The following is a 13283-nucleotide window of genomic DNA, read 5'->3' as shown; positions in this document are numbered from 1 at the left end:
AATCTAATCGTGCGGTAGAATTTAGTGTGTAGCTATGCCGTAGAAAGAAGTCCGTAGGAAATAGATTAGACTCCATTTTACTTGGAAGCCAGATAATCCAAAAGCTAAATTTCTGTACTCTGTTTCCATGGAAAGGTAGACAGGTTTGAAGGAAATTAGTAAGTTATTTTTAAACGGACTTCCAGATTATTTTATAGGATTAATGTGGTATAATTTAGCTTCACTCATTCTGAGAAATTATTTGTAATTTTCTACAGTAGGAATTGATATTTAAAATGAGTCAGTGTAGTGATTTTTTGGAATACTACCTAGTGAGTTTGGGGCATCCTTTTTCTTTGGTAAATGAAATTGCACATAAGATAACTATGTAGTTAATCAGAAAAGCATGTTAACTATAACACTTCATTCCTTCATTATCCTTGATGTACAACATGAAAATGTGTACAGTTGGTTCTAGAAGCAAACTTGGGAAGTGGTGGAGCCACACCTCATAGGCTGTGTTCCCTTGGGAAAGTCACTCTGTTTCTCTGAATCTTGTTTCCCTCATCTTTATAACACTCTGCATTTTGTTCACAAGACAGTTGTGAGACCAAAATGAGATAAGATATATGAAACCTCATCACAAACCTCACAGTGCTGCATGTCACTGAGGTAATGATGTACTGTGTTCGTGCACCACATTATCACCAACTGCAGACTGGGGCTTGGCTATGCCTTGGCTCTGTGAACCTGGCCATGGCAGTCAGGAAAGTTGGGAGCGTGTCCTGGCGCTGCTGTCAGCAGTTTTCTCCCTGGCCTCAAGTTCCTCAGCAGTAGAAAGGGAATGGAGCCAGGTGGTCTCCAGGGGCCTTTCCAGGACTAATGTTCCATGCAGAGCTGTATAGTCCGTGGTCCTTATCTTAGAAACTTCTAAAAAATATAGACATTTCTCTCCTGCTACAAAATCTGATTGTGAAGTGGAGTCACAATTGAAATGATCTCTGTGGGCATGTCAAGCATCATTCCTGCTCAAGGCAGTGAGACTAGATAAACTGTTGGTAAGGCTTTCCTCCTGGCCTGTAAAGCTCCTGATTTCCATTGGGAGCCCACATTGCCTCTAGTTTCTGGTATCTGCTGCCATCTGCTGGTAGACTTCCTTAAGAGCAGCTAAAAACTAGGGAAAGGAGAGAACCACCTTGCCTTACATGGATGTAGAGTGATTGCGTCAAGTACTGAGTCACTGATAGGCGTCTGCCATGGGGATGCTTACACCAGAGACAAGATGCGTGTGTGCTCTGGGCGACTGTGGAGGAAATAACTTATCAGTCTCAACATTTACCTCTGCTTTGAAAATTGTGAAGCACACTGTTGGCCAAGGTTCTAATAGTTCGGTTTTCTTCTGGGTGTGTTTACTCTTCCAGCTCTCTGAGTCTTCCTCGTCATGTTCCTCCATCCATTCCATGGACACAACTTCCTCAGGGATGTTGTCCTTAATCCACCCCCTCTCCTCCCCTCCGTCCTGCAACAACAACCCGAAAATTCACAAGCGCTCCGTCTCCGTGACGTCCATTACCTCGACAGTGCTGCCTCCCGTTTACAACCAGCAGAATGAAGACACCTGCATTATCCGCATCAGTATAGAGGACAACAATGGCAACATGTACAAAAGCATCATGGTGAGGCGGTCAGACCCACACCCTAAATACGCACATTATTGCATAGCATATGCGTTCCCCCAAAATGAATATGTATCAAAGGAATACATACCCAAGTCTTCATGGGTATAGACCAAAAATGTGTTTATATAAAAATCTACAGACCAACAGTGCATATAGGATATAATTTTTACATCTTAAAAATTGCTAAAACGTATTCATCCAAGTCAGTGTCACCCTTTTCAAGACAATCCATTTGGATGACTGTGTAAATATATTCCAAGGAAGTTACCACTGCTGCACACCTTCTTGGAAGTCTGCCTGTGGAATTACATGTCTGGATTTATAATTGAATTGCCATGAATTCTTAGCATTGCCTTCCAGGGTGGCAGATTTTTCTTTTTTAGTAATTTGGAATCAAACTTTACTAGTAAAGTGTATGATCAAGCTGGAAATACAGTTTGAGTCCATGGGGAACTATGTTTATAAACAAATGAGACTGACCTTTTTGAGTTTCTTGAAAAAGCTGTGTTTCTGAGCACAATCCCAAAAATGTTTTAAATAATGGCAGTCTTTTTGGAATGCATACAGACCCTCTCCTGGTAATAAGCTTAGGTGTGTAAGGTCTGGTGTGTTTATTACTGAATAGACTCCTTAGTTTATAGGACATATCATATATTGAAAAGCAGATTCTCCTTTCCAATAAAATCCCACAGTAAATCTTCACAGTAAATCCCTCCTCATCTTCATCACTCGCCTTGTTTGAGGGCACACTGAGTGCTTACACTGACTATGACCTAAGTGATATGGAGGCACTATCTTTTAACATTCCAAAGAAAAGCTTTACTAAAGCATTCATTGAATCAACAAGATATTTAGTTATGTACTAGTCATTGGACCAGGCTTTGGGGATAGGGAGGTGACGGAGACATTTCTGTCTTTGAGGAACTTATAATCAAAAGGGAGGTCATAAAACATTATTCAAAATGTACTAAATACGCTCATAGAGGTCAGATCAGATTGTAAAAGGCCTGCGGCCCACATGAAGGAGTTTGTGTTAATCTTACAGGCAATAGGGTCTTATTGAAGGCTTTTAAGTAGCGATCAGATTTTTTCAATAGAAAAGTAACTGGTATTGTAGAGATTTGATGCGGGAATGCAAGGTCTAGGCTGAAGGTGGGCAAGCATGGCAAGAAGCTGCTATCATAGGAGATGATAAGGGCCTGAACAATGGTCACGTGGCTGAAGATAATATGGATTTTTGAAACATTTTTATAAGGTAGAATTGTAGAATTCTATTCAGTTATCAACTTTTGGTTACTGGCGTAGGGGATGAGGAAGAGGAAGGTCTAAAGGCTGTCCAGGCAGCTTGGTGGTTGGTGGTTCTGTTAAGTGAGATGTGAACTACTGGAGGAGGAGGTTTGAGGGGCATTTGAGTCGGAGGCACCAGTAGGACATCCAGATGGCATTTTCTAGTAGATGATCAGAAACATGGGTTGGTGCAAGGCTGGTGCTGGGGTTGAATACTGGGAATCGTCCAGTCCCTCTGGGTGGATAGGGTCATGCAGGGAGTGAGTGTAGGCTGAGAGAGAACTCAAGCGGTAGTGAGGGAGGGGCTGATAAGGGAGCCTTGGAGAGGTAAGAGAACCACCCGGAAGCCAAGGTCATCAGTGTTAGTATTGTATTTTCAGTGTGCTTTATTCACATGGCTTCTCTTACATATGCCAACCAGAGAAGTAAGTTCGACCTATATAACCCTACGGTGTCTCTGAACTAAAAGGAACTAAGAACTGAGACATGCAGCCATGTGGATGCATCTCTAAAATGTCGTGTTGAGCCAAAGAAACCAGACACGAAAGATTACATACTGCAGGAGTCTATTCTTTCCAAAACAGGCCAAACTAACCTGTGACGTTAGAAAACTAACCTCAGGGAAGGGGCACAGGGAATTTTTTGTATTCCCTATTTAAGGTGCATGAAGGTGATACGCAAGCATCAGTTAATACTGTGCCATTCGGTATAGTAGCCACTAGTCACATGTGGCAATTGAGCATTTGAAATGGGAATAGACCAAATTGAGATGTACTGTGAGTGTAAAATATACACCAGATTTTGAAGACTTAGTACAAAAAAAGAAAGAATGTAAAATATCTCATTAACAATTTTTGTATCAATTATATGCTAAAATAATATTTTAGATGTATTAAATAAAATATATTGTTAAGGTTAATTTCCCTTTTTAAAAACTTGTTTAATGTGCCCCCTAGATATTTAAAATTACAAATGAGGCTCACATTATATGTATCTACTTGACAATGCTGGTTCAGTATATCAGCATAAGGCTACATGACTGAGCTGTTAATACTAATTGTGATCATCAGTTCCCTCAGTAGCTTTTATGGTACAAAGTAATAAACACTCAAGGAAGGCCCTTGGCCAGCCCGTCCTCACTTGGACACACCTGGAGAAGTTTAAAGTAAAGAAAATAAAGGTAGCCTGGCTTTCTCCTTAAGTAGGTTTAAAGCTGACAACTTATCATTAACCCCCTTAGCCCAACATCCATCCCCCAACTGGTGTCCTTTCTCCATTAGCTTTGTGCTCCTAATCCAGTTTGATCCAGCTATGGGAGTATTTCCTTCAGACTATCAAAGAACATATTTTCTTCCTTTAGAATTTTGTGTGCATCTATTTCTCCCTTGTAAATGGATATGCCAGATGTTTTGGTAATCAACAAATGAGCAGGGTCTTTTGTTGAATACAAGGACCCCATTGTAATGCTTGTTGTTTATTAAGTTGCGAATACAGGCTGCTGCCCCAGACTAGAGGGAAACATCTAGGCCCCGCCATCCTCAGGCTCACAATGACAGAGTTTCTTGGAAGAAATTAGATGACTTTTTTTTTGGCTGTCTCTCCTCTTACCTACTGGTGGGAACAGCTTTTATTTTTAAGTAAGAATAATCTGTGTTTTCTTCTGCTTTCTTTCACATTTAAAGAAATCACCCAAGGGATGGTGCATAAGTCAGCCCTTTTTTCCTGTTGCCCTGAGCACCCTGCAGATAGTTGGCCCGTGGCAGAGATAAAGGGGAGAAAGTCAAAATTGGGGATAAGAGGATCCTTCCCTGGTACTTGTTGAAGAAATGTTAGATTTATTATTTTTGGACACTTAGAAGCTGATTTTTATTGAAGCATAATTTACATACAATTACATACACAGATTTTAAGTGTTCAGTTCTTTGGGTTTTAATAACTATATATCTGTCTAACTACCATCTCAAGTCTAGATGAAGAACATTTTCATCCCCCCCAAAAATTCCCTTGTGCCCCTTCCAGTCAATGCCCCCTTAACCTTAGTTACGGTTAGGTTAGTTAAAGTTAGTTTTCTAACACCACAGATTAGTTTGGCCTGTTTTTGAAAGAATAATCTTTTGTGTCTGGTTTCTTTTGCTCAACATGATGTTTTTGAGATTCAGACATTGTTGCATGTATCCGTTCTTAGTTCCTTTTAGCTGCTGAGTGGTGTTCTATTATGAATATACTACAAATTTCCCCAGTTGTCCTGTTGACAGAGATTCAGGTTGATTCCAGTTTTTGGCTACTAGGAATAAATCTGCTATGAACATTTGTGTACAAGTCCTTTTGTGGGCAAAGTTTTCATTTCTCTTGGTAAACACCTAGGAGTGGGATTGCTGGATCCTAGAGTTAGGTGTGCTCTTGGAAATGGTCAATGTGCAGAACTGAGGCCGTTTCTGACCCACAGGTTGTCACCAGTGCCATAGCAGCAGCTCAACAGGTAAGGATAATTTTGGCCCAGGATTGAAAATGCTGCACATTTTCACCATACCCTCATATATTTTCCTTCATTGGAACCTCAATTGGTGGGGGATATATACAAGGCATGCGTTCTCTCTGTTTGAATAGGAGAAGACACTGTGACTCAGAGGAGATGACTGAGAGAGTAGATGACCAACATCTTTTGACTACTAAGGGTAGAGCAAGGACTAGAACCCAGGAGTTCTGCTTGTGGTCCTATTCTCATTCCAGTGGGCCATTTCTCCCAGAAAGACACATGACAGCAAGAATAGAGGGTCAAGAGAACTCTCTTGGAAACATGAAGCTGAATGTGTTACAGACCCATTCATTGTCTTTCCAGTTGACGAGCCAGGATAAAACTCCTGCCGTGATCCAAAGGGCAATGCTGAAACACAACCTGGACTCGGACCCAGCTGAGGAGTACGAGCTGGTACAGGTCATCTCGGAAGACAAAGGTGGGCATGTGTTCCTCCTCGGGGCAGGTTGCCCAGTTTTTGAAGACAGAAAAGGGATAGTGTCTTCTTTTAAATGGAACCAAGTTTCTAATTTTGCAAGGGTGGAGTTGCGTGGGGAACCATGCGGTCACCTCACTTGTGGAATTAAGCGTCTCAGGTTGCCCCCTCAACAATCCTTGTTTTTCCTACAATGTGCTGAGCGTTCCTCCTGCCCATTCTTTGTAAGCTTCTCATCAAGCATTATTCTAGGAAGAGGTCTCTCCGTCTGTGAGGAGTTGGGAGTAGATGGGGGGTCTGTTGGGTCTTTGCAGATGGCCACGCACCTCCTTTACCCAACAATGTGTGTCTAAGTTGTGTATGAACCTGAAATGTAGCAGCTCCTGCAATAATCTCTCATTGTTTCCATTAATCATTTATGAGAGTTTATAAGTTTATCTTTCAGTTTATCCGTATTCATGATTGATCTTCAAGTAGCAAAGCTTCCAGTGACAGAATTTGAAGGTTTTTTACCTCATACTTATTGAGACAAAGAACTGGTGATCTATGAAATGCTTCAATATGCCTAGGAGCCCATTATTTAAAGAAATCTCTTTTATGAAAACTCTGGGCAAATAATCACCCTGAGTGTATCTATTTGTTATTTGAATTGGGGTTGTATTTGTTGAGAGGAGGGACAAGCTGGTAGGTAAATCCTCTATTCCCTGTCACATCATAGAAAGTGACTCAGTCAGAATAAGTCTCTTTTCCAAGTGCAGAAGGAGCAGTAAATATTGTTGACTGGGGCCAACCCTGTCTGCTGACAGACCCAGCACCCAATGCAAGTGTCTTTATGTAGGGCTGTCCACCAACAAGCAGCCCCCTATAAAGAAAGAGAAATATTGTACAACTTGGGGGATGGGCAGGGAGCAGCTAGTCATATTCCATTTGACCAACAAATCACCGAGGCTGTATCTTGGGCCCAGAGGAGGGTGGCTGAAATGAGAGTAGTACCTTTTCCTGGAGATGAAAAGCTATAGCCTCTGAGAGAATTCTTTCTCAACTACCTCTTGGAAGTTTTCTCATTCTTTCAGCTGAGCCTTAGGTTGTAGCCCTAGGCAAACCTTTCTCAGTTATAAGATATCTTTTAATGTGGTTATGGTTAAAATCCTAAGCCTAAAAAGTGGCCTCTTGAGTTTTACCATGTTGCCCACAAAACAACGCTAAGGTGAGGCTGGTGGGTCTGGAGATCCAGGAGTCCCGAGGTATAGCCTGGGCCCAGCTTTGTTCACCAACTGTGTGGTCTCAGGTGGGCTGCTGGTCCTCCCCCGACCTTGGTCCTTAATTAGTTAAACAGAGACAAGACCCTACTGGTTCTTCATACATCACAGGTCGATTGTGACAATAACAGGAAATAATGTACCTGAAAGTGCTTTGGAGATATGCTAAGAGATATATAGCTGTGAGGTATATGTGGAATATGTGGAAAGGAGATTGGGGACACTTTAAAGGAGTTATTCTTTATGGAACTTTTGTGCAAAATATACCAGAGTCACTTAGAACCTGATTGCGTCAGTCTTGCTGCAGAATCTCAGTGTTGAAGTTAACATGAAGTTGACTTAATCCAGTTCCAGAATCAGATGCGTTTACTCGTTGCCTCCCCCATTCTGTTGTCACAAAGCTAGACTTGCACATTTTACATTTTTTATTCCCTTTTTGTTTCTTTAGATACCCATTACACCTGAGTGCTAAATAGTATATACTTTCTTTTACAAATAAAAATGAGTTAAAGTAATTTTGCTTGATGATTTCATATTATACTTGGAATAATCCTTGTTGAGAAACTGCAGCTAGCTGGTTGGGAATCATTGAAGTAGACAGTAGTTTAAATGTTAGCAGATATACACTATCTTATATGGCTGTTGTTTAATATTAAAATGCAAACTCTTGATGAAGCAAGGTCTCAAATGGAATAAAATACTGGTTTGATTTGGGATTACGTCAAAAAATATTTTGATATTCCAAGTAAAGAGTTCTGGAAAATGCTGTCGATTTTCTCCTCTTTTCCCATGTCATTCTCTTAGCCTCTGAGAAAAACTGCATGCTGGAGTAGAAAATGAACTACAGGAGGCAGAAAACTTGGGTTCTCGTCCCAGTTCTGCCGTTTACTAGCTGTGATCTTGGGAATGTCGTTGAACTTCTCTTGGCCTCCTCTTCCCACTGTACTTCCTTGTAGCTAAAACATTCCGCATTTGGACATTTAATTCATGAGTTGAATTTCTAAGATTATATTTGCACTTCATTTTTAAAATTGAAGTTGAGAAGTTGTTGGAAGCAATTTTTGGGGGGTGGCGGTCATTGTCTGGTTCAGTTCACATTCCAGGGACAAAGGGCCATAGTCCCAGTCTTACGCCTGGGCAAAATTTCCACCTGCCACTGTCAGTGCTGGGCTGACCTAAACAAGCTGACTGCCTTCTCTTTGCTTATCTTTTTCAGAACTCGTGATCCCAGACTCGGCAAATGTCTTTTACGCCATGAACAGCCAAGTGAACTTTGACTTCATTTTGCGCAAAAAGAGCTCCACGGAAGAGCAAGTGAAGCTGCGGAGCCGGACCAGCCTGACGTTGCCCAGGACAGCTAAACGGGGCTGCTGGAGCCACAGGCACAGCAAAATCACCCTCTGAAGGGAGGGGCCGGTGGCCCCTGCTTGCCAAAGGCAGAGCGGGGCTGGACAGGCCGTGGTGATTGCAACTACCATCCAGTGTTAGAGAATCGTTGGCGAAGTCAGCCGGTATTTACTGGGTACCTCTGGTGTGCCGGGCACCATGATAGGCGTTGTGGGGAAATCAGACATGAATTTGACATGAAAAGGATGCACGATCCAGTGATTCTCTTTGACCTGTTTGAGACTGAAATGCAAAATTATCCCCGTTTATAAATATGTATATGTACACATATTTGGTATGTATGTGTATGTATAGAAATATATGAGGGACTTATGGGATATTCTGGACTATGGAAAAACAATTTGCACAACGGCCTAGGAAGCTGAGGTCACTTTTTACAGGGAAATAGAAGGAACTGAGAACCTAGTCTCACACCTTCCGGGTAAATGGAATCAGTCCTACGAATCCAGAGTGTCCTCCGTGCCAGTATTACAAGAACTCGAAGCTATTTTCGTAGAGGGAGAGGACTCAATCAAGTGCCACCAGAAAAGAACAACTGCAGAGGCGGGAACTGCCACGGCTGAATGAAAGGCTGCCTTGGGAAGAGTTTGGATGAGCCGATGGCTTTCCACCTCTGCCTGCATCCCCCACTCTCTACTGCCCCAGGGAGGGCAGAGTGGGGCTTCTGAGGCCCGTCTGCCCACTGGTCCGGCCGTCACCTCTGGAGTCAACACAAGCCCGTTTGGATTTCTGGCACCCGCATTGTGTTTCTGTTCTCCCCCCTAAAGAACATATCACAACCATTATTGCACAATTAGCTGTGTTCTTTGGTAACTTATCAGCCAGAAAAGAAAGCGCAAAGGAATGGTGACTCATTGGGACTCTTATCTGTCTTGGAATGCCACTACTTCATTGCCTTTTTCGATTGCCTTTTGCATGTAAAACTCGATGTCTGGAGTGTTTTGCCATCTGGATTGTAGTACCTCTATATTATGTGCAATTTGTTCCTCAGGTGTAGAAATTCCTACTGCGATTGACTATATTTGATTATCTTGAGTCTGTGAAAGATTTCTGAACAGGGATTACTCTGTTAATAGCCCCTCGGAAGATGTTCCCTGCTGATAGCAGCGTCCTATTTTACTTATTAACTTTTATAGCATTACTGTGCCTGTTCATGAGGAAAGAAATGGGGCTGCATAGATGATCTAGATCATTTCTAAAGAGGTACATTCTTCCAGATGGAATCAATAACTTTTTTTTTTTTTTTTCAGATCCCCACACTTGCTCTCACAGTGTCACTGTTAAGTGACATTTTTGTTTCTAGTAAGACCATCATCCTCTCCCTTCCAAATCTGAGCTGTGCTGGGGTTTGAACTAAAAAGCCATATGTGGGATGTAGACATGTGTAAGAAGCACTTTCAGAATGTTGTCCTTTTTAAGAAAAAAGTCTCAAAATACCAGTTTTTATTCCAAAAATAAAGAGAACGAACCCAGATGTGAAGTGCAGATTGTAACATGGAGCTTTTCTTTTTCCTAATCCTGTGAGACAGCTCCCGAAGGTTATGTGAGATTTATGTTATGTAAATAGCTGTATGAAATCTGAAAGAAACACCAGGGATAGTTTAGAGATTTGTGGCAGTGGACCAAAGAATGAGCCAGGAAGCCCTCACATGTCCTCTAGGTCTTTCTAGGAGATCAGACTGCACATTGTAAAGATCGGGTTTCAACAAGTCGAAGAGCACTTTCTTTTCTTTGCGAGGCTCGTCTGATCTGTGCTTAGAGGAGAGATGGGCCGGGTGCCTGACATCATGAGGTTGAAGTAAATGTAGCCTCAGCCTGAATTTTTTGGTTTGAAGGTCAAAAAGAAAAGATAGAACTGTCAGCCTGGTTTAGAGTGTCGCTACCAAGACATACATGTTGTGGCCATGTGCCTGCCCTGTGTATTTATATGTACATGTAGAGTCTAGATTTATATACTGCAATGTAAAAAATATATATATATATTTTCCTTTTTTAAAGACAATGGAAATTCCAAGTAGATAAAACATAGCCTCATTTATTTAATGCCACTTTAAATGTCTTAAACGTGTTTCCTGGTAGGCAGCCGGGTAATGCTTTTAGCTGCTCGCATGCTTGTCTTTCTGCACCTCCGTCATCTGTTTACCTTTTGGTTAAACTAATAAACTGGTTTGGGACTTGGTTGGCACGTGCTGCCAGACCCAAAGGGATTGTATCTGGAGTATTAATCAGGTGGCTTCTGGGTGCCAGCTATGTCAGTAAGCCTTTTGGAAGCCCACTCTGGCTCGGTGGGAGGGAGCAGAGGGACAGCCAGCGGCAGAGTTAGGAGGGATCCTCTCCACTGGCAAGTGTCATGAACATTAGGGGAAAGAGTGACATCCTTGGGAACCTGCAGTCAGATTTGCTGCCTTGCTAGATTGCTATTCCTAGGAGTCAGGTGGTGGGAACACTTCTTATAAAATTGAACTTAGAGTTAGGATCCAAAGTAGTTCGTGGCCTTCTTTCTGACAGCATTTCCCCAGTCTGCAGTTGCTACCATCTGCATAAATCTGGAAACCATCCATGGGGCTCTGGAAGCCAGGAGGGCCTCTATGGAGGAAAGAAAGAAGGTCTTCCCAAAAGGCAATCAGACTGAGGCCAGCTTCACTCAGTAGATGCACATTATTGTCATTTCATCGTATTGTTTCCAAAAGATCCCAGAATTGTTTTCCAAGGGATTCCTAAATGGATCTAAATTATCAAATTTTCTGGACCAATGTGGGATTTTGGAGAAAGCCAAGTAGGTGATTTAATAATATGAAGTGGGGCAGGATAAAAAGGGATTTCTATCTCGGGCACTAGGTGACTTTTTTCAAGACCATTCTAGAAAACTGGTTGCCTTGTTTTGCCTCTATCGAGAAACTGGGCTTGGTGACTTTTTGCCTGAAGGAATAATGTCTTAAAATTTCCTTCTTTGGAGCCTTTTCAAATTTGCCATGCAGCACAGGACCATTAGGAGGCATACAGTATTGCTCTGTGCCTGGATTTCAGTGGTATCAAGGTTCCCTGATGCCAATCTTCTTTTTCTACAGATGCTGCTGCAAAGGCACTGGTTACAACCTGTATCCACAATTCCTCTATGAGAATTTATTTCCATTGTGTTTTGTGTTGCTATTTCCCCTGGAATGTCTCTGAAAAGGAAATACTTCTGGAAGGGATGTATTAGGCTAGGTTAGTCTAGACTGAAGTAACAAACCATGCGATCTCAATAACTTAAGACAGTTTAATTTTGCTCATGTCGTGTAATGCAAATCAGGGAGCTCTCCTTAGTGACTTTCCTCTAACAGTGGCTCAGGGATGCAGGCAGCTTCCAGCTTGCAACTCTACGGTCTCAGGTTTTTCCTTCAAGTCACAGTGATAGTAGAACTCACAATGTTCCAGCTGCCTTAGACCAAGTGACAATGTCCATTAGCTGGTCCATGGCCTGGATCTAAGTGCAGGGGAATGTGTAGGGGAATGTAGAACACCTGAGTAGTTGATGAGCATCACCGTCCTGCCACATTGGAGTTATGTCCTCTTACTAGAGTGTACAGGTTTGTTCATCTTTCTACAGCCATCAAAAGGTGTTTGGAAGAGATGGCAGTGAGGACTTGAGATGTGGGCTGCACACAACAAAGGAAGGGTTGAAGAAAGAGAGGTGCTCAAAGGAGGAGAAAATACCAGAAAGAGTAATTTAATTTTGTCTAGAAATAGCCTTACAGAATTTATTTCGCGTGCAGTCACCACCAATTTACACGCTTCTAATGTGGTCCCTACTTTGACTAAACCAGGAGCTACTGTACAGATGTAGTTGTATGTCAAGTTAAAAAAAATCTAGGAAATTTAAAGTGTTTACACATAAACCACAAGGTCAAATAGAAGCCAGGCAAATTTAATTATTTTAGACTCAGAATTTGAAAACCACTATTTGGTGTGGTTTCACAACATCTCTACCCAGAAAACTGTGGAAGCAGTTCATTTATGTAACAGTTTGAGGAATCCAGTGTATTTAACGTTTTCTTAAGAGTCAGAAGGCATCTTACAAATCACGTGGTCACCCCCTCATATTACAGACACGGGGCTGAGGCTCAGAGCAGTAAGTCAGTTGCCCAAGGTTAGGGGCAGAGCTCAATTATCGGACCCACTATAGCATGTCACACTGGGCTGGACACTGAATCCAGGAGACTTTCCTGACAGATATTCCTCCACAGCCTCGAGCTGGCGAGAATGTCTGCAGTCTGCTCCGTCCCTAGCCTTCCAATCATGTGAATTCACACAAGCTGCCTTGGTTAGATGGGCATCTGGTTGGTTCTCTAAAGTCTCCAAGGAACAGTCCGCTGCTAGTCAGAGCGCTGCTACCTATTATCCTGAGCATTATTCCATCTCACGGATGAGGAAACAGGGCCATCAGGATCAGGATGACGTGGTGAGTTAGCTCCCCAGCTAGCTGACCCAGGAACTCGGCTGGCCCACGGGGGTGGGGAGAGTGCAGGGGGAGAGTCTCCTGCCACAGGCACAAAGTGAATGAGGAGCTGAAGGAGGAGTGGATGTTTCTGGGGCTTGAGTGCCATCAAGAGAGCCAGGACCTCCCGGCTCAGCCTCCCTGTGAGCCAGTTATCCCTACCCAAGTACTTTATCTAGGCTTCTCAGAAGTAATCATTTCTGTTCCCACCGTTGTTTAATCCCAAAGCAACATTTCGTGCCAT

At 42.5% G+C, this 13283-nt stretch overlaps 1 protein-coding gene across 2 annotated transcripts in view; it reads left to right on the top strand.

Annotated features, from left to right (window-relative positions):
- Positions 1-9052, top strand: part of RGL1 (ral guanine nucleotide dissociation stimulator like 1) — a 119773-nt gene extending 110721 nt beyond the window's left edge. For both annotated transcript variants that reach the window (XM_058539892.1, XM_058539893.1), the window contains 3 exons: positions 1401-1655; positions 5785-5899; positions 8372-9052. In XM_058539892.1, the coding sequence (XP_058395875.1) occupies positions 1401-1655; positions 5785-5899; positions 8372-8559 (558 nt within the window). In that variant the 3' untranslated portion in view covers positions 8560-9052. The remainder of the gene's footprint in view (positions 1-1400; positions 1656-5784; positions 5900-8371) is intronic.
- The last annotated feature ends 4231 nt before the right edge of the window (positions 9053-13283 follow it).

This window comes from Diceros bicornis, chromosome 4 (genome assembly GCF_020826845.1).
Source record: "Diceros bicornis minor isolate mBicDic1 chromosome 4, mDicBic1.mat.cur, whole genome shotgun sequence".
NCBI lineage: Eukaryota > Metazoa > Chordata > Mammalia > Perissodactyla > Rhinocerotidae > Diceros > Diceros bicornis.
This window is presented reverse-complemented; position numbering and strand designations above follow the sequence as displayed.